The 25,099-nt window shown below is 58.3% G+C and overlaps 2 protein-coding genes across 3 annotated transcripts; one reads left to right on the top strand and one right to left on the bottom strand.

Annotated features, from left to right (window-relative positions):
* Window positions 1-1,088: 1,088 nt before the first annotated feature.
* Window positions 1,089-3,545, bottom strand: NICOL1 (NELL2 interacting cell ontogeny regulator 1). Its single transcript, XM_081141118.1, has 4 exons — window positions 3,470-3,545; window positions 3,082-3,217; window positions 2,837-2,925; window positions 1,089-1,201 (listed from the first exon to the last, which is right to left on the bottom strand). Exons 2-4 carry the CDS (start codon window positions 3,194-3,196, stop codon window positions 1,136-1,138), a joined length of 270 nt encoding a protein of 89 aa, XP_080997244.1. The 5' UTR covers window positions 3,197-3,217; window positions 3,470-3,545; the 3' UTR covers window positions 1,089-1,135.
* Window positions 3,546-13,354: 9,809 nt separating this feature from the next.
* Window positions 13,355-25,028, top strand: NELFA (negative elongation factor complex member A). Of its 2 annotated transcripts, XM_081122767.1 has the most exons (11): window positions 13,355-13,805; window positions 17,280-17,451; window positions 18,221-18,382; window positions 19,503-19,592; window positions 21,224-21,354; window positions 21,451-21,520; window positions 21,844-21,932; window positions 22,756-22,864; window positions 23,677-23,954; window positions 24,123-24,222; window positions 24,309-25,028. In XM_081122767.1, the coding sequence occupies exons 1-11, from the start codon at window positions 13,596-13,598 to the stop codon at window positions 24,491-24,493; spliced, it is 1,596 nt and encodes a 531-aa protein (XP_080978893.1). In that variant the 5' UTR covers window positions 13,355-13,595; the 3' UTR covers window positions 24,494-25,028. The 2 variants fall into 2 exon arrangements, with proteins under 2 accessions (XP_080978893.1, XP_080978894.1); XM_081122768.1 differs by lacking the exons at window positions 13,355-13,805; window positions 17,280-17,451 and adding an exon at window positions 17,476-17,862.
* The last annotated feature ends 71 nt before the right edge of the window (window positions 25,029-25,099 follow it).

Raw genomic sequence — 25,099 nt, 5'->3', positions numbered from 1 at the left:
GTCACAGGCGTCATGGCCACCAGACATCAAGCTCGGCCTCCACCTGGGCGAAGGCAGGACTCTGGCTTCTTCACTGTGGTGCTGACACCTGCACCCCCGGGGCTCCCAGGCACAAAATCACTGACAATGGGACAGGTCACCGGTTGGGAGGCCCGTGGGGGTGGGGGAGGCCAGGGCAGGTCCTGCTGGGGCATAGAGAGGATCTGAGTGAACAGGCCATACTGGTAACAGAGACGGGCAACACCTGGGGGCCAGGCCAGGCTGGGGACTTGTGGGCTAAAGCTGGGCAGTCCAGCTCTACCCGTTGGGGTGGTGGCACAGGTGCCATGCTGAGGTGCCACAACCAGAGACTCAAAGCCCCAGACAAGCTGAGGGCCCACAGCGGTCACTCCCAGTCACTGCCCTCCTGTGCTCCTATGTACTGTAAAGCTTTACTTTCATAATAAAGACTTTAAAATGAAGAGGGAGGGAGGAGTTACTTGCCTCCCCTGTACACCTCCTGCCTGGCGCTGAGCACACACGGTGTAGGTGTGAGCGGGCCCAGCTGCTGCCATGGGTGTGACGCCTGCCTCGGGCCCCAGTCCCCACCCAGGTGTCCCTGGTGCCCGGGGGCTGGGCTGGGGGCTGCAGAAGGGACCCAGCAGGCAGGGTGGAGGCTGAGGGGAAGGTCCCAGCCCTTCCTTCTGGGAGGAGACTAGGGCTCCTTGGCCACAGCAGGCTCTGCTCTGCAGGGTGCACTGGCTGAGCCTCCAGGGAGCGTCGGAAGACAGCCAACCCCACTATAGTGCAGGGGCTCCGGGCTGGGCCGCTGCTCCAGGGACCAAGCCAGCTTCTATGCTCCCCGTCCTGGGCAGGCAAGGAAGCAGGTGCTTGGGAGGTGGACGTGCCGTAGCCACAGTACCTGTGGATGCAGGTCCACGCAAGTGGCGGGGTGTGCATGTTGCTGCTCAGCATTGGCACTGTTGTAGGACAGGTGCCAAGAGGGTTGAGCTGGGGAAATCAAGGCCGAGAGAGGGGCCCAACGAGGGGCTCCTGGGGACGACGCAGGTGGGCTCTGGTGGCCAGAGCAGGGAGACAGGACACAGGCGTGCAGGGCTGGGTGTTTATTGACGAGGGGCAGTACTGGAGAGGGTCCTCAGCGCCCGGTGGGCCAGCAGGCACAGAGGGCCCGGCGCTCTGCCTGCAGCAGGAGGGTCTCCGTCTGCAAAGCAACAGGGATCATCAGGGTGCAAAGCAATCATCCCTGCACACCAGCCCCCAAGGGTGCCCCAATTCCTGGCTTCCTCCTGACACCCACTGGCAGTCCATCTCTACCTGCTACTGAGACTCAGAGCCCCACCTGACTGTCTCCACCCCTGGATGCAAGGACGTCTGCTGCTGTCCCAATCCCATCCTCCGAACTCCTCCCCACTCTCCCCAGCTCCCGGGCAGGTTTTGCCCCTGCATGAGTCCTGCCTGGGGCCCTGTGCACCCACATCCCTCAGCCCAGATTACTTTGACTTTTTCCTGCTTCTCCAACTCTTTCAGCCCCCCCCCCCCCCATCGTCTAACAGCCCCCCATCCTCCAGTGTGGGTGCGGACTGCTCCTCTCAGCCCAGCTCGACTGGAGATTCAGGCCCCTCAGACCCTGGGGCGCCACAGGGCCTGCCTGGGCCCTTCCGAATTGTCCAGAAAAGGGAACCGGGCACCACCCCTCTCCCCTTCTACTTCTGGGAATTCTACTCCAGGAGTACATACAGGCTCATAAATAAAGACTCTCTGGCTGGGGCACAGCAAGGGCTTGGGGGACTCACTGCTCATTCCACCTTGGGGGTTGCCCCCTGCCTCCTGGGACCCTGAGGCAGCCTGTGCACACACCCATCCCTCCAGGCCACCCTGCCCAAGCCCACCTATTGTTATTGTATGGAATAAAGCTGGAAAAACCCCAAGACAAGATAAATTAGGAAACTGAGACAGGTAAACAGCAGTTTGCAGCCACCTAGTAAATCCTGCCTTCCCTAAACCAGGGACACTGGAGAGTAAATGGTTTGCATTCCCAGGGGGTAGATGGCTTAAATCACCCCACTCTGGGAGACAGAAAACCAACTAGTGCCTTTTGCCAACCACATCCAAGGAGGTACAAATTAAGAGAATAAATCTTACTTTGGTACATTGACATAAAGCTGATATTCTATTGATCTGCCCCTAAGACCTCCCCTAAATGCCCAGCCTTTAAAACCCCTGAAAATGAAGGTCCCCATGTGCTCTCTCCCAACCAGGGGACCACGCCGGTGCCATCTCTCCTCTTCTTCCCTCTAAAGGACCCAATGAGGCTTGCGACCAGGGGAGCAAGAGGCAGCGGCAACTCCTCTGGGGTTAACCCCCTGAACCTGTCTCCAGGCCCCCCTTTCCCCGACTTCGCAGTGAGCCAAGGTGGCCCAGCCGGGCTCTCCCGTTGCTTCTAGGCCCTTCCTGGCTTCACCATCCTAAGTATATTTCTGCTGCGGTCAATGGATTCTTGCTCTTTTCTACACTTTGTCTCTTGATTCCAATCTCTCCCTCAAGAGGACAAGAGCCATGCCCAGCACTCCCGGTGGCCACCCCTCCCCGCCTCAGGGTCCTCTCTGCCCTCCTGGGCAAGGCTGGACGGGGAGGGGTGCTTCTCAGAGTCTGGCCGGGGTCAGGCAGGTGAGGCCGGGAAGCAGGGGGCGGGGCTGGGCCGCCTGCACCCCCACACTGGGGCGGCAACCAGCGTGCCGGGCACTGGAGGGGGCGCGCCCAGGTGAGGCTGGGCCCAGACCCCCCGGGACACCTGCCCGGGTGAGGGCGCGGCCCTGAGTGGGGCGGGGACCCTCACCCGCGTGTCCAGGCTGTAGGCCGTCTTCCGCAGGTCCTGCAGGGCGCGCTGCATGAACTCGAACGCGTGACAGTCCACGCACGGGCGGCCTGCGGGGACGGGGTCAGCGCGCGGAGGGCGCCCCAGCTCTCTCCCCCCGGGCAGCGGGCCGGCACCCCAGGCCCCGCACCCCCCCCACCCCCACCCGAGGGGCCGCGGGAACAAAGGCGAGGCGGGGACGGGGCGGGCGGCCCCGCGGCACCTACTCTGCGCGGGGACGGCGCTCCCGGCGGGCTCGGCGCGGGCCCGGGCGCCCAGCAGCAGGAGCAGCAGGAGCAGCAGCCGCGCGCTCGGGGGGCCGCGGGGCGACGGGGGCGCCATGGCCGCGCGGGGGGCGGCGGCCTGCAGCCAGCGGAGGGTCCGGGGTCTGCGCGCGCCCCCCGCCTCCCCGCGCGGACCGGGGACCAGGGCACCCCCGCCCCGCCCCCAGCCCCCCAACACCCCGCCCCGCCCCCCAGCCCCCCAACACCCCCCGTCCCCCCCAGGCCGCGACCCATCACCCGACCTCAGCCTGCGGACCCCACCCTGGCCCCCACCCACCAAGCACCCCTCCGCGCCCCGCGGCCCAGCGACCCCCCCCGCCCCCGCCCGCACCGCGGTTCTGGGACCCGGGACGGCGGCGCCGGCGGCTCGGGAAGGTGTTCGCCCCGCGCGCACAGCGCATGCGCGCCCCGACCCCCCCGGGTTCCCCTTCCGCCGCCGTCGTCATGGGAACCCGGCGCCTGCGCGGGATGCCGCTTAAAGGGCCCGGGTGGCCCCGGCGCTGCGCGCCCGACCCCCGCGCGGGTCGCGCCTGGAGACCGCCTGGCCCGCAGGATGAAGTCAGGGGGCTGCCTGGAGGAGGCGGCGTCTGGGCGGAACCGAGGGAGCGAAGCGGAGGAAACGGAAAATCCGCGGCCGAGGCTTGGCCGTTCGGGGGCGGGGGTGTCCCTGGGGCCAACCCCGAGGGAGGGGCTCGGTGCGCTCGAGGAGCTGGGGGACGGTGGCTGCAAAGACGCCCCCCTGCGCCCCCCGGCGGTGGGGGCCAGTCGGCGGCACTGGAGCCACCCGGGCCCGCGCACCCCCCTCCGGCCCGCGCTGCGGGGGCCTCGCCCCGACCCGGCCTCTCCGCCCGCGGAGCCCGGGCGCCCCTGTGCCGCTCTCCCCCGCCCCTGCCCGGCCCAGAGGCACCGCCCCCGCTGCGTGGCCTCGTCGGGCGCTCGGCCTGTGTGCGCCCCGCGGACGCGCGGAGGTGGCGCAGTGAGGAGACGCGTGCGGCCGTCGTGGGCGCGGGGTGCGCGCGGGTCTCGGGTCCCCGGCCGGCCCGCGAGTCGGGGAGGCCGGACCCTCCGAGCCCGGGAGCCCACGTGGGGCCCGCTGGCGCCTGCAGAGCCCGAGGGCGCAGAGGCGGCGGGCGGGGGAGGGGGGGGCGCCCTCAGCCCGCGTTCTGCTCCGGGGGAGGGCGGGGGGAGCGCGGGCCCCGCGGCCACTGACCGCGCCCTGGGACCAGGGGGGCGGTGCTGGCGGCTCCACCCCGCTCCTGCCCGTGGGGCGCGCGCCAGGCCTGTCTTGGGCTCTTGGGGTTTCGTCGGGGCACATGCCGGGGTCCCGGGCGTCCAGAAACGGGCCGGCCCGACGGCTGAAAGTGGGGGGCGCGCTCCCCCGGCTTCTGTGTCCCCACCCCACGGCCCGCGGGCGCCGCCCTGGCGCCTGGCACAGGGACCCTGCGCCCCGAGGACGCCGCGCGGTGCCGCCTGTTTCTTGCGCGTCCGCCCCGCACGCTGGAGACTGCGGGCGCCGCGCGGGGCAGAGGCCGAGCTGGGTGGGGTCGTGCGGGGCCACGCGGCCGGGCTGGCGGGCAGAGGGGGAGCCGGGGCTCTGCGCCCCACAGGCGACGCGGCCCAGCGGGTAGCGGGGAGCCCAGCCGGCAGCCGGCCGTCGGTTCCAGGGAGTGACCCCCGCCGGCTCTTCCTGCCGCCTTGCAGAGCAGCTGCTTCGCAGGTTTCACTGGACGTCAGCGCCGGTCTGACAGCGGCCTGGAGGCGGCTTTGCTCTAGAACTCAGGGTACCTGGGTCTCAAGTCTCGTTAGGTGAGCTCGGAACCACCTCCAGGCCAACTCGACCCCGTTCCCCAGCCAGCCGCTTTCTGAGGCCTCGCCTCCTGCTCTGCGGCTGGTGTGGGCACCTGCTCGGCCCGCACACCTGTGCGACCAGGGCCCCGAGGAGCCCTCAGGGGACACGCTGCAGAACCCCAAGCGTGTGCTTTTCCTGTGCACCTCTCCTCTGCGACTCTGCCCTAGAAGTGCCAGTCACGGTGGGCTCCCCAAATTCTGCGTCGCCTCTTCGAGTCGGATGCTGCCCAGCTTCACTCCGGTTCCCCTCCCTGGACGGCTCCTCCAGGGGTAGGCTGGGCTCCTGCAGAACCCACCTGGATGCTTCCCCCGCAAGGGCCACTGCTGGGCACCGCCTGCTGCCTGGGAAGCACGGGTTCGTATTCTGTCCCGCTTCTTAGATGCTCACGTGGCAGACCACGACCACAGTGGAAGCTGGTGTTACTTTCCGCTAAGCGGCCCACTGTGCTCTCGAGCACAAGGACTACAGAGAACCCAGAGTAGCTTAAATCACTTGTGTGTGGAGTGACCATAGTCAAAATAAGACATGAAAGGAGGAAATAATCATACCGGTGATTTATTCAATAAGACAAAACATCACAGTTAACAAAGATGATCATCATCCTGAGAAGAAAACAAACGGCAAAGCCAACATAACTATATGCCATTTATGAGACACAACAACCGTATGGAGATACAGAGAGGTTGCCCAGGCGGCTCGGCTCAGTGGGCGAGCGTGGACCTATGAACCAGGAGGTCATGATTCAGTGCCTGGTCAGGGCACATGCTGGGGTGGCCGGCCCAGGTTTCAGGCTTCATCCCCAGGAGGGGGCATGCAGGAGGCAGCTGATGTTTCATCATTGATGTTTCTCTCCCTCTCCCTTCCTCTCTCTGAAACCTATAAAAACATATATATTTTTTAAAAGATACAGAAAGGTTAAACGTGAAATAAAGGGCACAGTGTGTAAAGACTCATAAAAACAAAACGGGTACTACAGTTTTAATATCAGATAAAAGATTTTAAGGCAACAACAACAGAGAGACAGACTCCATGATAACGGCTGGAGGCGTCTACACCCCTGCGTTGGAATGGACAGGTCTAGCAGCAGCAGATCAGCGGGCACAGAGTTGACTCCACGGCACATCAACCAACTGCACACACTGACGTCCACAGGCCTCTGCGCCCACAGCAGGTTTCGTGTTCTTTCCACGCTCACGTGGACGCTCACCAGGACGGACCCCACTCTGGGCCACGGAGCACACCTAACACACGGAAAATAACAGGCACCTAGTGTCTGCGCAGAGTACAACAGAGTTAAGTAGGAATCAGTATGGAAAGGTAGCTGGGAAGTCCCCACATACTCAGAGGTTCAACAACACACTTCTAGGTAACACATGGGTCAAAGAAGAAATCTCGAGAAACTTTAAATGGGTCACCAGGCTTTGTGGGACGCAGCGAAGGCAGTGCACAGGCCGGGTTTATAGCATTCCCTGCACAAGTTAGAGAAGAAAGATCTGCAGTCAGTCATCTAAGCTGCTTTTTAAGACACTAGAAAAACAAGCGCAAATTAAGTCCAAAGCAAGCAGAAGAAAATAAATAATAAAAATGGGAGCAAAAATTAATGGAATTGAAGAAAGGAAACCAGTAGAGAAAAATCGGCGAAACCAAAAGCTGCTTCTTTGAAGAGATCAGTAACATCGGTAAGTCTCTAGCCAGGTTAACTAAGAAAGATAAAGGGCAACAGAGAAACATTGAATCATCATGTTTGTACATGTCAACCTTATTTATTTTCTTAAAGAGACAGCTCTTCTTTTTTTTTATTGTTCTTTTTCTTTCTTTTCTTTCTATTCTTTTAATCATCACCTGAGGATATTTTTTCCATTGCTTTTCAGAGCGAGAGGAAGGGAGAGAGAAACATCAATGGTGAGAGTCATTGATCGGCTGCCTCCTGCACGCTCCGGATTGGGGATGGAGCCCACAACCCAGGCATGTGCTCTGACGGGGAATCGACCCCCAATCTCCCGGATCCTAGGTCGATGCTCAACTGCTGAGCCACGCAGGCCGGGCTGTACATGTCAACCTTAAAAACAAAAAGTCAGCCAGATAAAAAGCCTGACCAAATTGGCTTATTCAAGAACAAAGAGTTGGAACCCAGAACATGAAGGCCATGGTCTGGGGCCACATGCAAAGCACTAAAAGGGAGGAAACTTGGAGAGCAGAGAAGGAGTCGGGAGGGTTATTAGAGAGTGCCAGGTAGGGTGCGAGAGCGCCCCCTGCTGGTCTCCCGACTTCATTTTAGATGAGATTTCTGTTTACTAACTTTTTAATAAACAGCATATATTGAACATACTGAAACAAATATGTTGTATGCCAGTTATACCTCAATTCCAAAAAACAAACACAAAACACAATCAGCAATAAAAGATGAGGCATCACTACAGACCCCATGTACATTCACTGGGAAGAACTGTGACCAAAAATTTTTTCCAGAAATTGACAAATAATTGTAATATATATATATGTAAATATATATATGTATATATATACACACACACATATGCAAAGGACCTAGCCAACATCACTTTGCAAAATAACAAAGTTGGGGAACTAACACTATTTCAAGACATTCTAAAGCTACAGTATCAAGACAATGGTATCAGTGTAAAGACAGGTAGTGTAAAGATAGATAAAGTTAGTGCAAATTAGGATGGAGCCCTGGCTCCGTTGGTTGGAGCATCATCCAGAGCACCAAAAGGTTGCAGGTTTGATCCTCAGTCGGGGCCTGTATGGGAGGCAATTAATCAATGTTTCTCTCTCTCAAAAAATCAAACATTTTAAAATATTAGGGCTCAGCTGGGTGTGGCTCAGCAGTTGAGCATCGACCTAGGATCCAGAAGATTCCAGTTTGATTCCTGGTCAGGGCACATGCCCAGGTTGCGGGCTCGATCCCCAGCCAGGGGCATGCAAGAGGCAGCCAATCAGTGACACTCTTATCATCGATGTTTCTCTCTCTCTCCCTTCCTCTCTCTGAAATCAATAAAGATATATATATTTAATTAAAAAAAATAAAACATTAGGATAGAAAGGAGTCCAAGAATAGACCCTCACATACACAGACAACAGAATTTTAACAAAGGTTCAAAGGTAGTTCATTTCAGAATATTTTCAACAAATGATTTTGGGACAATTAGATATCCATATTTAAAAACAAAAACTTTGCCTTTCTCATATTGCCATTTAATGGGTATAATGGGACATCATGTTATTTTAGTTTGGGTTTTTCAGGTGACTGGTAAGTTTAAGTATCTCTTCTCAGGTTTGGATTCCCCTTCTATGAACTGCCTGTTCTTATCTTTTGCCCGTTTGTCTACTGGATTCCCTGCCTCTTTCTCATTTACAGGCCTTCTTTTTTTCATTTTCAATGTTAATCCTCTGCTGTATTTTAATAGTGCAAATACCACCTCCTAGTGGTCTGTCTTCTCTTTGGTAAGCCAGTGGCTAAGCAGAATTTTTCCTGATGAACCAGAATTGAATCCAAGGACATAAAATGGAGGATTCAAATACACCAAGTACCACATATTCTACAGAAAGCCACAAACAGGGTCAAACTTATTTGGATTGTTTCGGTTTGGGCTCTTAGGAGTAAAGCCGCTGTGGACTGGACATCTGCCTCCAGGCTGCATCGAGTGAAGGAAGATTTTCACCTCGGCCGACTGATGGTTATGCGTCCATCGTTATGTCTTGTCATTAAATTTTATCTGTAATCACCTGTGAAACTATTTCTTACCCTCAAACAATTCTAATTTTTTATTTTTTTCTTTATTGAATGTATTGGGGTGACGTCGGTTAATAAAATTGTACAGGTTTCAGGTGTATAATTCTATAACATCATTGGTACACTGTATTGTGCACCACCCCAAGTTGAGTCTCCTTCCATTACCATGTATCCCCCCTTTTCCCTCTCCTACCTCCCCCACCCCCGTTCCCTCTGGTCATAACCACACTGTTGTCTGTGTCTATGAACAATGATTCTAATTACTAACTGAAACTTCTTTTAGTTCCAGCACCACTTACTTCAGAACCGCTTCCAGTAGTCAGGGACACGAGCAACTCCTCTGCTGAATGGGACAGTAGTTTAATGCTCGGAGAAATGCAGCCTCAGTTTTGTGTGTGTGCTTGTGTACTTTTCACAATATAAAGACAACAGACACAGCATACTTTTAAGTTTAATCTTCAATGTTAGCATTTTCTCTATCACTTCCTTCAGTCTGGACAGTCAATAAAACAGTCAGTCAATCAAGGCCTTCTGCCAATACCCAGCGTGTAAAGCCTCAATTTTCTGGACCTCAATTTAATGAATTTTCAGCTTTAACAGACACCCCTTGCCTGAATTAGTCGTTATATCAAGGTTTTACTGTGCTCCCAGCACTGCTGAGTTCGAGCTGTCAATGCGACATCAGTGAATGTAGAGTTGGGATGAGACGAGCAGCAGTAGCTCCCGAGCAAGTCCTCACTCAACATCGTCGATAGGTTCTTGGAATCTGTGACTTTAAGTGACAAGCCGTATAATGAACCCAATTTCAATCTAGGCTAATTGATATAAACAAGAGTTAAGTTCCTACAGAATATTCCTGGTCACAAAAACACCAAACTTCTAAATGAAGACACAAAACGTCTCTAATATTGAATATTAAAGTCAATGCGAACTGTATGTACATTTAAGAAAGGTAATAACAGCAACTAAGATAACAATTTTCCAACCTGCTTAATCCAGGTCAGGGTCACGCTGGCCAGAGTACATACTGGCAGCTCAGGGCACAAGGCTCCCAGGACCCCACCCTGGACAGGACACCCTTCCATCCCAGGGGCACCCACACCAGCCCACGGGGACAGCATGGACACGCCATTCTCCTTACAGGCACGGGGCTGGGACATGGGAGGAAACTGGAGGACCCGGAGAAAACCCACGCGGACATGGGGAGAAGGTGGACACTCCACACACAGGCCCAGCTGGGAACCGGTTTTTCCCCATCAACCTTATTGCGGACATTACTTGAGGACCTGCTGTGCAGCATCTCCACCCCCCAATTACAGTTAAGTGTAAATAATGCCCAGAGCGTGGGTAACAGTGAAGGAAGTAAAACACCTTGTCAAAGGTAAAATAGTAAAATGAATTTTAATTTTTTTACTCCTTACTCGAGGACATGTTTTTTATTTTATCTTGATTTTTAGAGAGGCTGGGAGGGGGGGTGGGAGAGAGAGAGCAAACCATTGATCCACTGCTTCTTGTACGAGCCCCGACCAGGGATCGCACTTGCAACCTAGGTACGTGCCCTGACCGGAGATTGAACCCGCAACCCCTTGGTGTACGAGATGATGCTCCAACCAACTGAGCCACCCAGCCAGGGCTGAAGTTTAATTTTTAACAATGGCTGTGTTTCATGACAAGCTTGTAAAACTCCTGAAAGTTTAACAATGGCTCCTGCAAGCCCAAGTAAGCCGGCGCCAGCACACGGCTGTGGGAGGGGGATGTGGAGCCCCCTTTGGAAGCCTGGCTGCCCTCTGGCCAACACCCCTCCTCTGGGGCGGGCACTTCCCAGGCCCTTATCGTCATACTGGTGGGACACGTACAAGGGTCATCACAGACTGTAGGGTGGACAACTGGAAGCAGTGAGGGTGTCGCTCTAGGGGAGTGAGTGGGAAACTGAAACAAAACATGCTGGACTCAAGGTCTGGCAGAATCTCATCTCTGTCCACTGAAGAACAAACACGTAAGAACACTTTCTGTTTGTGCAGGACACACATCAGGATACATTCCGAACACCCCAGAGTAGGGGGGAGGTTTCTAGGGACAGTGAGCTTTGGGACTGATGGTGGCAGGAAGAAAAAATACACTCAATAAAATAAAAGCAGAGTTGGGCCTCATTCCAACCAATGAGGACGGTGGGCCCTGATCTGAGGTCTGAACTACTTGGCCTCCCCAGGGCCCAGGTACAGACAGGATGAGGCAGTGACGCCCCAACCCCTCCCCCTGCTCTCAATGACCTGCAGGATGGAGCCTACTGCATGGCGGGCAGAGGAGGGAGGTCTGACAGGAGGTGTGGGCACAGGCACCCTTCCTGGAAAGCAGGTCCAGGTTGTGACGGGAGTGGCAGAGGTAAGGGATGTGGGGGTAGGGGGGTCGGGGAGGGGTGCTCCTGAGCCTCTGAGGTGCTCCCTGTGCAGGTTGCTCATGACCTGCAGCCTCTTCCAACCTTGGCTGCAGTGTGACCTCCTCAGAGAGGTGGCCCTGGCCATGCCATAATGAACAAGTCTCCAATCCTTTCAGTGTGCAACCATACTTGCTGTCCTCCGGCTTGTTGGTCCTGGTCCACCAGGGGCCCATGCTTGACTCAGGGTGTGACAGAGGCCGCTGGAGGCAGGCAAGGAGGCTGGCCTGGTGGCAAGGAGGAGGTTGGCCAGGACGGGAGAGGGCCCCTCCAGGCCTTGGGGCACTCAGCTTTTGGCTGGAGCCCCGATTTTGTGCCTGCCTTGGTTATGCCCAAGGCTAACTCGAGGCTGAGGTTACGGTAAGAACCCCACCAAGGCAAGGCTGACTTCCTTTCAAAGGGAACCTGACCACGGATGCCCCTCTTTGGTCATCTGGAAAGGGCAGGCCCAAGCCTGGCAGGTGCAGGTGTCAGGGACAGGCCCCAGGAAGGCCCCTGCAGCTGACCCCTAGGACGTAGAGCAGCTGCAGGCAAAGCCACTGTCCTTCAGAGAGAGGAAGGGAGAGGAAAAGAGATATAGAAACATCAATGATGAGAGTCATTGATCGGCTGCCTCCTGCACACCCCCTGCTGGGGATCAAGCCCACGACCTGGGCATGTGCCCTGACAGGGTCTCCAGCCTTCATCTCCTGGATCATAGGTCGATCCTCAACCACTGAGCTACACTGGCCGGGCCCACTGTCCTTTCTTAACAGCTGCCTGGCAGGCTTGAGGACACTGGCCCAAGCCCCCTTAGACGTCATCTGCATCATAAAACTGCCCTCCGGTCCCTGCCTGTCCAGCTGCCCAGGTCTTTTCTCCAGACCACCAGCAGACCCTGACCACCCACTCCCTCTATTTTATGGAACCCACAAGGGCAAAGGTTCGGGTCTCACATCAGCTCCCAGATGTGACCTTAGAAGGGACCACATGACAGGCCTGAGAAGCTCAGTGACCAAAAGTAACCACACCAGAGGCTCTGATCGTAAGTTCCTAACTGCGCGAGTCAAGGTGGACAGTCCTGTCCCAGGTCTACAGCTTGCCTAGCAAAGGTCAACATTTCCCTTGGGCTCAAGGAGGACCACATACCATGGAAATGTCAGTCATCTCTCTTTCCAGGCCCCTCGCAGGCCCGGCATAACATCTCCACGTGAACCACCTGCACCCACCCATGCAGAAGCACGTGTCTCTCCGACCCCAGAGGTCTCCCCGCTTTGCCTTTCCCCGTCCCCGGCCTCCCACAGATGGGTTCACACAACCCCTGGTTCTCTCCTTGGACACTAAGTGCATGAAAAGAACTGCCAGTCTTCGGGGCATTTCTCAATCCCCTGAGGTTCGGCCCACAGATGTGGCTCAAATAAACTTACGGAAATAGTCCACAGCTTTGGACTCTCACGGACACACAGGAGGTGCTCAGCGCACGCTGACGAATGAACGAAAGCGGGACCCTACCGGCCTCCCTTGGAAGAAGGTGCTCCTAGGTGTCTCTCGGACCTTCAGGTGGCGGGGCGAGGCCCGAGCCGGTGCGCCCGCAGCGGAGCAGGTGCAGGGACCCCCGCGGAGCAGGTGCAGGGACCCGCGGCCGAGCAGGTGCAGCGACCTCCGGCGGAGCAGGTGTAGCGACCCCCGGCGGAGCAGGTGCAGGGACCTGCGGCCGAGCAGGTGCAGGGACCCCCGCGGAGCAGGTACAGGAACCCGCGGCCGAGCAGGGACAGCGACCCCCGGCGGAGCAGGTGCAGGGACCCGCAGCGGAGCAGGTGCAGGGACCCCCGCGGAGCAGGTACAGGAACCCGCGGCCGAGCAAAGGCAGCGACCCCCGCGGAGCAGGTGCAGGGACCCGCGGCCGAGCAGGTGCAGCGACCTCCGGCGGAGCAGGGACAGGGGCCCCCGGCCGAGCAGGGACAGCAACCCCCGGCCGAGCAGGTGCAGCGACCCCCGGCGGAGCAGGTGCAGGGACCCGCGGCCGAGCAAAGGCAGCGACCCCCGCGGAGCAGGGACAGCAACCCCCGGCGGAGCAGGTGCAGGGACCCGCGGCCGAGCAAAGGCAGCGACCCCCGCGGAGCAGGGACAGCGACCCCCTAGGAGCAGGCGCAGGGACCCCAGCAGAGCAGGTACCGGCCTCCACTGCCGCCGCGCACGCGCACACGCCCCAGAGCGACGCCTCGCTTCTGACGTCACGCCCCGCGACCTTCGGGAGAGCTGCCGCGGGCGCCCCCACGTTACGTTACGGCGCCGCCACGAAGCGTCTGGCCGAGGCCCCGCCCCGTGACGTCACCGCGGACGCCGCCGGGCGCCGCCATGTTGGGGGTCCTCGCGGCGGGCGCGCAGGTGTCCGCATAAGATGCCGGCTCGGCGGCGGCGCCCGGCGTCTCCCCCCCAAGATGGCGTCCATGCGGGAGAGCGACACGGGCCTGTGGCTGCACAACAAGCTGGGCGCCACGGACGAGCTGTGGGCGCCGCCCAGCATCGCGTCGCTGCTCACGGCCGCGGTCATCGACAACATCCGCCTCTGCTTCCACGGCCTCTCGTCCGCCGTGAAGCTCAAGCTGCTGCTCGGGACGCTGCACCTCCCGCGCCGCACGGTGGACGAGGTGAGGCGGCGGCGCGGCCCGATCCCCGGCCCGGGCTTCCCGAGGGCGCGGCGGCCGCGGGGCGCGGGGGAGGCGGCCGGGCCGGGCGGGGAGCTTGCGGCGCCTGCGCCCCGCGAAACGGCCGCACGCCGGGCCCCGGTTTGGGGCGTCTGTTCCCCGCCGCGGCGCGTGACGTCCTCGTGCCACGTGAACCGAGTCGTTCGCGGGCCGCGCGGGAGGCGCCCCAACCGCCGCTGCAGCCCCGCGCCCGCGCCCCTCCCGCGGCTGAGCGTGTCCGCCCGCCCGCCGGGCGCGGGGCTGCTGCGGGAGGCCCGCGGCGGGTGCGTTTGCAGGGCCGCCGCGTCCCCGGCCCCCGCCGCTGGCTCCTCGCGGGCTCTCGGGGCGAAGCGTCCAGGAGCCTCCTGCGGCCCGGCCGGGGGCCCGGCCCCGCGCGTCACCCGCCGGGCAGGTTGGTTGTGGTGGCACTCGGAGGACTCGCCCCGGGGTTCCCGCCCTGCGGCCGGGGCCCGTGGGAGCCCACGCGGCGCCGGCACCTCGTCTCCTTCACTGTTCGGATGTCTGTTTCCGTGAATTACCTGTTGATAGCTTTCGTGTCTGATTTCCCCCCATTGCTTTGCAGGAACTTTTTAAAGCCGTACAGGTGAGCCAGCGGCCCTTTTTCAGCTGCTGTGCCCCGCGTAGGGTCCCTGCGCCCTGGGCGCCCCTGAGGACAGGCACCGGCCCCCCCGGGGCTGGGCCCGCGACCCCGTCTGGTCCGGACCCCTGCTGCCCGTCGGGGCTGCAGCTTCGCCCCTCGGCCGCGTCCACCCGGAGCTCGGGGCCGTGGGCAGCTGGCGTCTGACGTGACTGCTGCCCGTGTGGACGCCGGTCAGCCCCGCTCCACCCGCGGAAAGGCGGCCCCGGGCCGTGGGTTTGCTTCTACTCGGTTCCTCGAGGCTGTTCGTGTGTCTGCTGAGAACCGCGGGCCCTGGGCCGAGCCCGCCCGCCGCCCCCCGCCGGGGCCTCTCTCACCCCTGCCGCCCGGGCCACGCCCACCGCCGGCACCCGGTTGGGGTTCTGGTTAAGACTGAGTTGAATTTAGTTCATTCTGGGGTTAAATCATCTCAGTACTGAGTCTTGTAACTTCTGAACATAGGCCTACCTCTCTGTTTAGATCTTTAATATTTGCTATAAAGCTTTGCGATTTTTCCCGTAGAGGCCTTCTATCTTCTGTTAGATTTTTACATATTTCATATTTCTTTGTTGTCATAAACATGTTTTTATTTTTAGATGAGTTTGAATAGCACCTGTGCTAAAGTCTTATTGATTGCAATAACTTTCCTGTGGCTTCTTTACTTTTCTGTGTAATTCCCACTATTGTTTCTCTTTCCAGTTTCCATTCACTTCTTTTTCTTGCCTCACTGCAGTTACCAGGACCCTCAGTATATTGTTTCATTTCTGATCACATAGGGAGAACTTTCACTATTTTGCTAATAAGTATTATGTTTTCTCTTGTTTTTTGTAGATACCTTTTATCTGGTTATGAAAATTCTCTTTTATTCCTAGAATTTAAAAAAATTACTTTAAATCATGAATGAGTTTTAACAGCTCTGTTGAGACATAACTTATATACCATACAGTTGAATGGGTTTTAGTGTATCATCCTAGTCAATTTTGTAACATTTTTATCAGCCCCAAATAGGCCCTATACCAATTAGCAGGCTTCCCCCTGCACCTCCCAGCCCCAGGCAGCCACTAATCTGCTTTCTGTGTCTGGACCTGCCTGCTCTGGACATGTCATCCACGTGGATCCTACAATACATAGTCTCTGGTGACTGGCCTCTTTTTTTTTTTTTTTTTTAATATATCTTTATTGATTTCAGAGAGAGAAAGGGAGAGGGAGAGAGAGGGAAACATCAACGATGAGAGAGTCATTGATCGACTGCCTCCTGCCTGCATGCCCCCTACTGAGGGTCGAGCCCGAAACCCAGGCATGTGACCTGACCAGGCATCCAACCGGGATCTCCTGGATCCTAGGTCATTGCTCAACCGCTGAGCCACACCGGCTGAGCTAGTGACTGGTCTCTCTAACCTGGCCTGATATTTTCTAGTTTCATCCATGTGGATCGATCCTTAATCCCTCTTTCATGACAGAAGGATAGATACTCTGCTGTATTGATGGGCCCCTTCATTCATCAGTTTTCATCAGCTGGTGGACATTTGGGTGTCTTCACCTTTTGTCCACTGTGAATGGTGCTGCTGTAAAAATTCATGACAAGTTTCTACAGACAGGTGCTTTTTCTTTTCAACGTGGACATATGTTTTCACGTGTCAGGGATATATACTAGGGGAGGAACTGTTTGGGTCATATGGTTACTGTTCACGCCTGTCAGGGGAAGTGTGGCCAAGAGGAGCATGGCAGGCACAAGCTGATGCTTTGGTGTGGAGGGGACTCCGCTGGCCATGGATCCGGGTGGGCAGAGCGGCACTGTGGGAGAACTCAGCCTCCTGGGCATTGAGGGCACACAGGTGGAGCCCCACATCACCCTGGTCCTCTGGCATGCTGCCTCCTCCAGGGTCTCTTGTGCTGTCCCAGGGAAGGACGTGAGCCCAGCACCCGGCTGCGGGATGGATGTGCAGAGCCTGGCCCAGCTCCTGAGGCCCAGAAGGCTCCTGTTGTCTTGGGCACCTTCTGTCCTAAATCCCAGTACCTGCTGGCTCCAGCTGACTCCAGCCCCCACAGTTATCCTCTGTGCCATTGGGGGGCCTAGGCAAATGCAGGGCTTTGCGCGTCACAGGACAGGACGGGACCTCAGGCCTTCCCTGCCTTCCCAGGCATGCGCCCCTTCCTGCAGCCTCCGGTGGCTGAGACCTGGGCCTGTTGAGCATGTTAGGGCTGCCCGTCTGTCTTGTTGCTCCCCTGCCCGTTGCTACTCTGGGCTCAGCTCCCCACACTCAAGATGCCTTGTCAGCAGGTTCTAAATAGGAGTGTGGGCGCCTGGCATAGGAGCCAGAATGTGTGAGCTCGTTCTAGATGACCTCACATTTCCTTTGGTAGCAGCAGGCAAGGAGACTGGTGCTGCTGCGGGGAGGTGGGGAGGGGAGGTGAGGCCGCCCCAACAGGAGGGCAGGCAACAGGCCAGGTGGGGGGGCACTAGATCTGAGTGGCATTGCTGCCTGGTGGAGGCTGTGGGAGTCCAAAGAGGCGAGATGGCCCTAGGATGGGGGATGGGGGGGCACAGAGAAAGAGGCTGTAGGTTCCTGTGAGGGTGGGGCCTGGCATGGGGGCAGTTGCTAAAGAGGTTGGATGCTGCCCTGTGAGCCCCCTAGAGGCTACAGCAGGGTTTGAAGGGGGCCCTGTTTAAAAATAAAGATGGTGGGCGCCCCTTCTGCCCAGCTCCTTTCCTGTGTTCACTGCTGAGACAGCGGGTGGCAGGTTCCCAGGAGGATGGGATGGAGCCCGCTCAGGACTGACTCCTCCCCTTCCCTCTGCAGATGAAGGGTGCCTTGACAGAGATCATCCAGCTGGCCACCCTGGACACGGACCCCTGGGTGCTCATGGTTGCCGACATCCTCAAGTCCTTTCCAGACACAGGCTCACTTAACCTCGATCTTGAGGAGCAGAATCCCAACGTCCAAGATATTTTAGGAGAACTCAGAGAAAAGGGTATGTGTGCACACATGATTTGTGCTGGGGGGAGCAGCTTCCAAAGAGGAGTTCTCTTCCCAAATGCATCTGACTGTTTCCTGCACAGCGGCGCTGGGCACACACATCACCGTCACTCCACCATCCAGCGTTCTTCCGATCTTTGGAAACAAGCTTGTAACAGCCCATAGCTCCCCCACTTGCTTTCTCTGAAGGTTTTGCTTAATCCGCTATGTGTCCATGCGCCGTCTCCTGCTCAGCTCCGTGCAGCAGGGACTCTGCCTGTTCCAGCTGAGTCGCCAGAGCCTAGGACATCCCTGACAGTAGACAGATGCTCAGAAGTGTGTGTTGAAAATATCAGCAGTTCAGTTTAGGACATGAACCAGAAACTCTTTAGAAAGTATTGGCAAATGTCTGAAGGAACATATAAAGGTGAGGAATCTGTTCCTCCTCGAATTCCTCTCCTAGTTTGGAGAATTGGAACTGGCAGCCCCTTAAAGATGGAGGCTGTCGCTGCATCTGCTGGACGGTGGCCTGGCCGCCCGAGGGTGGCTCCCAACACCTGCATGCTAACTCCTGGGTGGACAGACAGGCCTAGAAAGCCAGGCTGGCTGCTGCTTCCAAGGGCCAGGGGAGGCCCCTGATGACTGCACTGGCTGAGCTGAGACACCAGTCCATCTGGTGGGTACTTGCTCCATGACGGTACATAGGAAGCTGCATTCTGGGTTTTTCCTCTTAGCTATGTAAGGGAAACCGCCTCCTAACCCTGTGCTGCTTCCTCCACGGACAGTGACCGAGTGCGAGGCATCCGCCATGCTGCCGCTGGAGTGCCGGTACTTGAACAAGAGCGCCCTGACGACTCTTGCCGGCCCCCTCACACCCCCAGTGAAGCATTTCCAGCTGAAGAGGAAACCAAAGAGTGCCACACTGAGGGCCGAGCTCCTGCAGAAGTGTGAGTGTCCTGTGTCGCCTGGTGGGCCCAGCCGAGGGAGCACCCTGGGAGCTGTCGGGCAGGGCTGCTCCGTCTGCATCTGGGGCTTCATTCTTGGATTCTCTTTATATTTCACGCTCTAAACTGTAAAGTTTTTGGGTTTTTTTTTTAATCTTATTGCTACACTGAACTGTGTTCTAAAATCTGTTTTAGGCACTTTAGAATTTTCAGGTTAAAGCATCTGTAATCTTTGTTACAAAAGTGAAATCTGAACCCACTGAGTCATACGGGTGAGGAGACAGGCGGCCGTGCAAAGGCTGGTCCTGCTCTGATAACGGCACCTTGTTCCCAAGTTGCAGACAATCTCGATTTGCTGTAAAGCTGTTTGGGCATTTTATTTAATGTTTTCCAAACAGCAGTTTATGACATGAGTGTGGAAGATACCTGCTGGGAAAACAGCGAAATGATTCCTCCAACCCAGTAGCAAAGCACAGATTCCCGTGAACTGTGTTGTTTTGAGTGATGTGGAATTGATGCTAATGACACATAAATGCCCTGGTGCAAAGGACCTGAATAAAACCCAGCAGCCGCCGTGACCCTGGTTCAGAATGGACAGCGTCCTGGGCACTGTAGCTCTGGCTTCAGAGAGCTGGCCGGATGCAGCCCAGGCCCCAGGCCCCTCTGTGTGGTCAGTTGGACACTAGGGCTCTGTCCCTCCCTGAGCTGTATCAGAAAAACCTCTGGTTTCCTTGCTCGTACTTATGCACGTGTGAGGATAAATGCCAAACACGCCTGCTGACCAGTGGTGAGGACACTCCACCCAGGCTGCCCACGAGGCCCGAAGCCCCGTTTGGGACCTCACACGGTGTGTGGACGTGAGAGCCCCCCTCAGGCCCCGTCAGAGGGCAGCTCTGCCGGCTTGCCCACCATCCTGGGCGGCGCAGCCTCTTGGCTCTGCTGTCTACGCCGTGGTCCCCAGTGAGTGGGCAAGTGCTTGTTCAGAGGAGCAGGCTCCGTGTCTGCAGGAGGACTTACCACTCACACATCTGTGTATGGCAGATGGGCGGAGGCATAGTTCCCATGAGCGGAAGGGGTATTGTCACCACGGGGCACACTGACATGCACACCCTTCTCTTCGTAGCCACCGAGACCGCCCAGCAGCTGAAGAGGAGCGCGGGGGTGCCTTTCCACGCCAAGGGCCGGGGGCTGCTCCGCAAGATGGACACTACAAGTAAGGCCATGCTCACACCAGAGCAGCCCCTGAGCTGCCTTTGGTTCAGGCCTGAGGCCCACACAGAGCGCAGGCTCCCTGGCCCTGGGCTGGCTTATGGCCCAGAGCTTGCTGTCCCTGTCAGACACGCGGGTTCCCTTACAAGACAGGCTCTTCCTCATGGGCAAAGTTGTTTAGATGTTGAGGTCTGGCCAGATGGCAGCCCTGAGGTGCCTCAGGGCCGCTGGTGAGCTTGTGGGAAGTGAGGACAGCATAGGGCGCAGCCCAGAGGGTGGGCAAGACCAGAGTTGGAGGGAAATGCTACTTTCGCTGCCCTCATCTCTAGTGGCCGTGGGTGTGTATCCTATACTCTTAGCAGGTGGAGGCTGCTCCTCCGTGAGTTTCCAGACTAATTGATGGTTGGGAGGTGCTGAGAGCCATTGGCCCCCCTCGTGCACCTGGACCTGCCCCCCCCCCCCCGGGGCTGAAAACACAAAGCCCCACATGCACAACCGAAGCAGAACAGATGGTTGGGACTAGAAAACGGGATGCCCTGCACTTGCCTCTGGAGAGCCCAGACAAACAGCCATTTTCCTGAGTTTCATGTCCCTTTGCGCGCACCCCACACACACACACTGCCCTGGGCCCAGCAAACAGCCAGGAAGATGGGCCATGTGCAAATGGCAGACAAGCATGGTGGTGGAGCCGCAGGGGAGCCTCAGGAGGTGCTTTCCATAGGGCACGCAGACCAGCGTTCAGGACCTTGTGTGTAGGGCCTGGCGTCCAGGCATTAGCTGATTTGTCATTGTGTGAAAGGTGGTCCCTTGGCCCTGTCACCTCAGGACAGGCTCACCCTGGTGGTCTTGGAAGCACATTAAGTTGCTGTGGCTCCTCTCAGGTGCCCCTGGGGGCAGGAGCAGCAGTAGGTCCCTCCTTGGCCCTGCATCCCATGCCCTGGTTCTGTTGCCATGCTGAGAGGCTGCATGTGCATTGGGCCTGGGTTGGCGTGTAAGAGCTGAGAGTGGCCCGTGTCCACATGCTGAGCACTGAGGTTGGGTCCTGGTGCTGGCTGCCCAGGGATGGGACCAGGCCCTGTTCAGAAAGAACTATTCCTGCTGTGTCCAGCGACTTCCCTTTGACAGACCTGGGCCAGGCTTGCGGGTGGGGAGGGCCATCCATCCGGCCTGTAACAGATCCGCTTACTGTGAGGGGCAGGAGAGACCTGGAGCTGAGTACTGTCTGTGGGGAGAGGCACAGTGTGCTCGGGTGCGTGGCTGCAGATGGGGCATCTTGTTCAGTGTTGGCAAAAAATGTCATAGGTTGGCTATGGTGTCGCTGCTGCCAAGGCCTTGCTCTTCTGGGCAGGCCGACCTTGTGCCAAGTGCTTGTCCGCCAGGAGAAGGCAGGCCCTTGCTCCCTAAGGATGAGTCGCAGGTGACTTGGGGTCACCTCCACCTGCACTCATAGGGATGTGGCAAGTCTGTGGGATTAGGGGTGGTGTGGGTCAGCACGGGCCGGCGAGCACCTTTCTCCGGAGCATGCTGCACAATGGCCTCTGCTCCTGATGGGAGAGCGCAGAGTACACAGTGGTGGGAGACAGTCCCTCTCTGCCTGTCATAACTTGACCCCTGACGGCGCCGTCCTCTCCTCAGCCCCCCTCAAAGGCATCCCGAAGCAGGCGCCCTTCCGGAGCCCCACAACCCCCAGTGTCTTCAGCCCTGCGGGGAATCGGACCCCCATCCCACCTTCAAGGACACCTCTGCGGAAGGAGCGGGGAGTGAAGGTGGGCACATCCCCTGGGAGTTGGTGGCCCCAAAGGCTGGCCTGGGCGCTCCTTATGCTGTAGTTAAAGTGGGTGGGCTTCTGACTGTCTTGGCAGCTGCTTGACATTTCTGAGCTGGATATGGTCGGTGCTGGCCGAGAAGCAAAGAGAAGGAGGAAGACGTTGGGTGCGTACCTGGGGCTCCCATCGGGGTCTGCAGAGGGAGTGGCTACAGCCCAGCTTGGGGCTGGGTCAGGATGTGCGCCCAAGAGCTGCTGGGCCACAGGGCGGGTGAGGTCTGCCCCGTTTGGGCTTTTCTGCTCTCATGGAGGCCCGTTTCTCGTCTCCCTGGTGCCTGTCTCGGGAAGGGTGGCTGCAGGTGGCCTTCCTCCTAAGGGCTGGTTTTCTTTGCCTGGAGAAGGGTTTGAAGGGCAGGCTTGGGCAGCGTCTCAGGACTGGGTTGCTGACCCACTTGAGGGCCAGGGGCACTGACGAGGGCTCTGTCAACAGACACGGAAGTGGTGGAAAAGCCAGCCAAGGAGGAGACTGTCATTGAGAACGCCACCCCCGACTACGCCGCCGGCCTGGTGTCCACACAGGTAGGGCTTCGTAACCACGGCGCCTCCGCGGCCAGTGTGTGCTCCGTCCTATCCCCGTTCTTAGCCCTAAGGTGTACTGTCGGAGAATATATATGTGTATATACATATGTACGTACATACGTGTGCGGGGTGTGTGTATGTATGTATGTGTATGGACATGTATATGAGAGGCAGCGCTGGCCGGGGGCTCCGACGCAGGCATGCCGCCCAGTGTGGAGCGTGTCCAGGCCACACCGTGCACTCGGCTTCCCCATCCAGAGGGGGTGGCGGTGCTGGCCCTGCGGTGTGAGGGTGAGGGAGGCGTGCGCTGGCCGACAGGTCTCCAGACGTGGCGCCTCGACGGGTTCCCTTCACCGCTTCTCAGAGTCTCTCCTGCGCAGACTGTGCGAGTAGCTGTGGCCTGGAGAAGGCCTGTCCCCACTGTTGCTCTGGGTAATGGGTTCCTTGTTCTTGTCCTGTGGCTACTTTTTCTCATTTTCTTACAACGCCGTGTTTTCCTTCATCACGTTTTCGTGATAAAAACGTTGAACTTTCTTCTTTCCTCAAAGACTGCTGGTTTGGAGGCTCGTTCACCAAACAGGAGTAGCCCACACCTCTCCTCTGCTTGGGCAGCTCCAGGTGGAGGCCAGTCCTGCTGGGCAGGGGCTTGTGGCCTGGAGAAGCCCCTCCCCAGCCCTTGGGAGAGCAGTGCCCACGTCCTACTCCAGGGTTGGGACTCCTGTGGGGCAGAGGTTCATGTCCACAGAGCAGCCCCACCCCCACCTGGGGAGCAGCACTGAGACCCAGGCCTCTTCTGGGAGGGGGACCATATACTGTCTTCCAGAAACTCGGGTCTCTGAACGAGTCTGCGTTGCCCTCCACGAGCTACCTGCCCGCCACACCCAGCGTGGTTCCAGCTTCGTCCTACATCCCCAGCTCCGAGACCCCACCAGGTGAGCAGGCGGTAGGGCTGGACAGTGTGTGGGTCAGCCTTCCCCAGGCCCCTCACCAGCACCTACATGCCAGTGTCCCTTCAGCCCTGCTGGTGCTGGCTGGGGTGGGAGACCCTCCTGGCTGGCAGTTTAAAGTAAACCCAGTTCTCACCTGCTGTGCCCCGACAGCTGCCCCATGTGCAGCTTGACAGTGGGAAGTATGGCCAAGGTGGCAGCACCTCACAGGGTCCACGGGTCTCCTCCCAGTCCCTGAATTTCCTACAGAGGTATCGAAAGGAAACATGGGCTGGGTTAGCAGGTTCTGCTCTGAGGTTTTCACTTGGTTGGGCTTGGCTTTGGCCCGAGCCAGAGCTTGGCCCCAGGGAGAGGGCAGCTGGAGATGGCCTTGGTGTCTGCCAGCCTGGCTGAGCTCAAGGAGGCTGCCTTCTCACCAGTGCCCAGGGCAGGGGAACCTGGCCTCAGGCCAGGAGCTGCCCGGAGCCCAGATGTCATCTGAAAAGTCCCAAGAGCTCTGGCTCCAGCGTAGGGCTCTGTGAGGCCTGTGCCCACCATCCAGCTGGCAGTGCTGCTCATGGCTCCTGCCGCAGCTGTGGGCCTCCTGAGGGTCCAGGAGCTTAAAGAGCCAAGGTCTCAGGGCCAACAGCTGCAAGAGCCATGTGGTGTGGGCTCAGGCAGGACACGCTCAGCATCCTGGCCTGGGAGGTGGAGTAGCCTGTCCACCTCCTGTAGGAGTGGCGGGGCCGGGCACAGAGCCTTGTGGGGAGGGGGTCCCTGTCCTGCTGGCCCCTCAGCAGGCCTCCCTGTGCCTACAGCCCCATCTTCCCGGGAAGCCAGCCTACAGGCCAGCCGGCCACCCGAGGAGCCCAGCACCCCAAGCCCTGCCCTGCCGGCACAGTTCAAGCAGCGTGCACCCATGTACAACAGCGGCCTGAGCCCAGCCACGCCCACACCTGCAGCACCCGCCTCACCCCTGACGCCCACCACACCCCCGGCTGTCACCCCTGCTGCCCAGGCACCTCCGGTGGCCTTGGTGGCCCCACAGACCCAGCCTCCAGCCCAGCAGCAGCCCAAGAAGAATCTGTCCCTCACGGTAGGTGTGCCCTCTTGGACTGTAGGCCACCAGGTAGGTAGTGTGGCCTCACCCACCCCCACCCCACCTGCACTTGCAGTGGGGGTTCCAGTGATACAGGTGGAGGGAAGCGGGAGGTGGGCCGCTGGGGCCCAGGCACTCACCCTCCACCCCACACCGCACCTGCAGAGAGAGCAGATGTTCGCCGCACAGGAGATGTTCAAGACGGCCAACAAAGTCACGCGGCCCGAGAAGGCTCTCATCTTGGGCTTCATGGCTGGCTCCCGAGGTGGGTCCGTGGGGCCAGCCCAGGTGGGGTGGGGGGAACAGGCTCCTTGGCCCCGGTGCCTGCCCAGCAGCCTGCACCCTCCACAGAGAACCCATGCCAGGAGCAGGGCGACGTGATCCAGATCAAGCTCAGCGAGCACACGGAGGACCTGCCCAAGTCGGACGGCCAGGGCAGCACCACCATGCTGGTGGACACGGTGTTCGAGATGAACTACGCCACGGGCCAGTGGACGCGCTTCAAGAAGTACAAGCCCATGGCCAACGTGTCCTAGGGGCCGCCCGCCCACCCGCCTCAGCTGGCCCAACTCGGGCTCCGGCTCCAACTCGCAGCTCAGGCTTCCTGAGCGGCGGCCTCCGCGCTGCCCAGCCACAGCCGGTTCAGCTTTAGATTCGTTTGTCTGGGGTGTTTTGGACTTACTTTTTAAATTTTAATATGGGTTACTTTTGTGTGATCTAAGACACTTTTTTGGATTCAATATTACATTTTTGAATGTTAAAGTTAACCAAAAAAGCTATAACTTCCTAATTAGTGACAGCTCTGCCTGTTAGACTTTTACCTTTTTTATTTTTCTGAAATTCCACTGACCACGAGGGAGGGGCTCTCCCCACCCACGAGGTTGAGGGGACCAAAGGTGGTGCCAGGCACGGCTGAGAATAGGGTGGGGGGCTGCCATGGCCGAGCCACACACCACCGCAGGTTTTCTACTTGTCTTTTGTACAGTTGTGAGCATTTAAGACCAGTCTCTGGGTACCTGTGTTCATTGTAAGAACTACCTGAGTAATTAAAGTTTAGCTTTTCTAAAGGAAGCCCGGGCTGTGTTTCGGGCAGCACGTCCTCTGGGGTGGGGTGGGGGGCGGGGGGCATCGAGGGTTCTTTA

This window comes from Miniopterus schreibersii, assembly GCF_964146895.1.
Source record: "Miniopterus schreibersii genome assembly, chromosome: 1".
Taxonomy (NCBI): domain Eukaryota; kingdom Metazoa; phylum Chordata; class Mammalia; order Chiroptera; family Miniopteridae; genus Miniopterus; species Miniopterus schreibersii.
The sequence above is the reverse complement of the archived record's forward strand: the minus strand, read 5'-3'. Positions and strand labels throughout refer to the sequence as shown.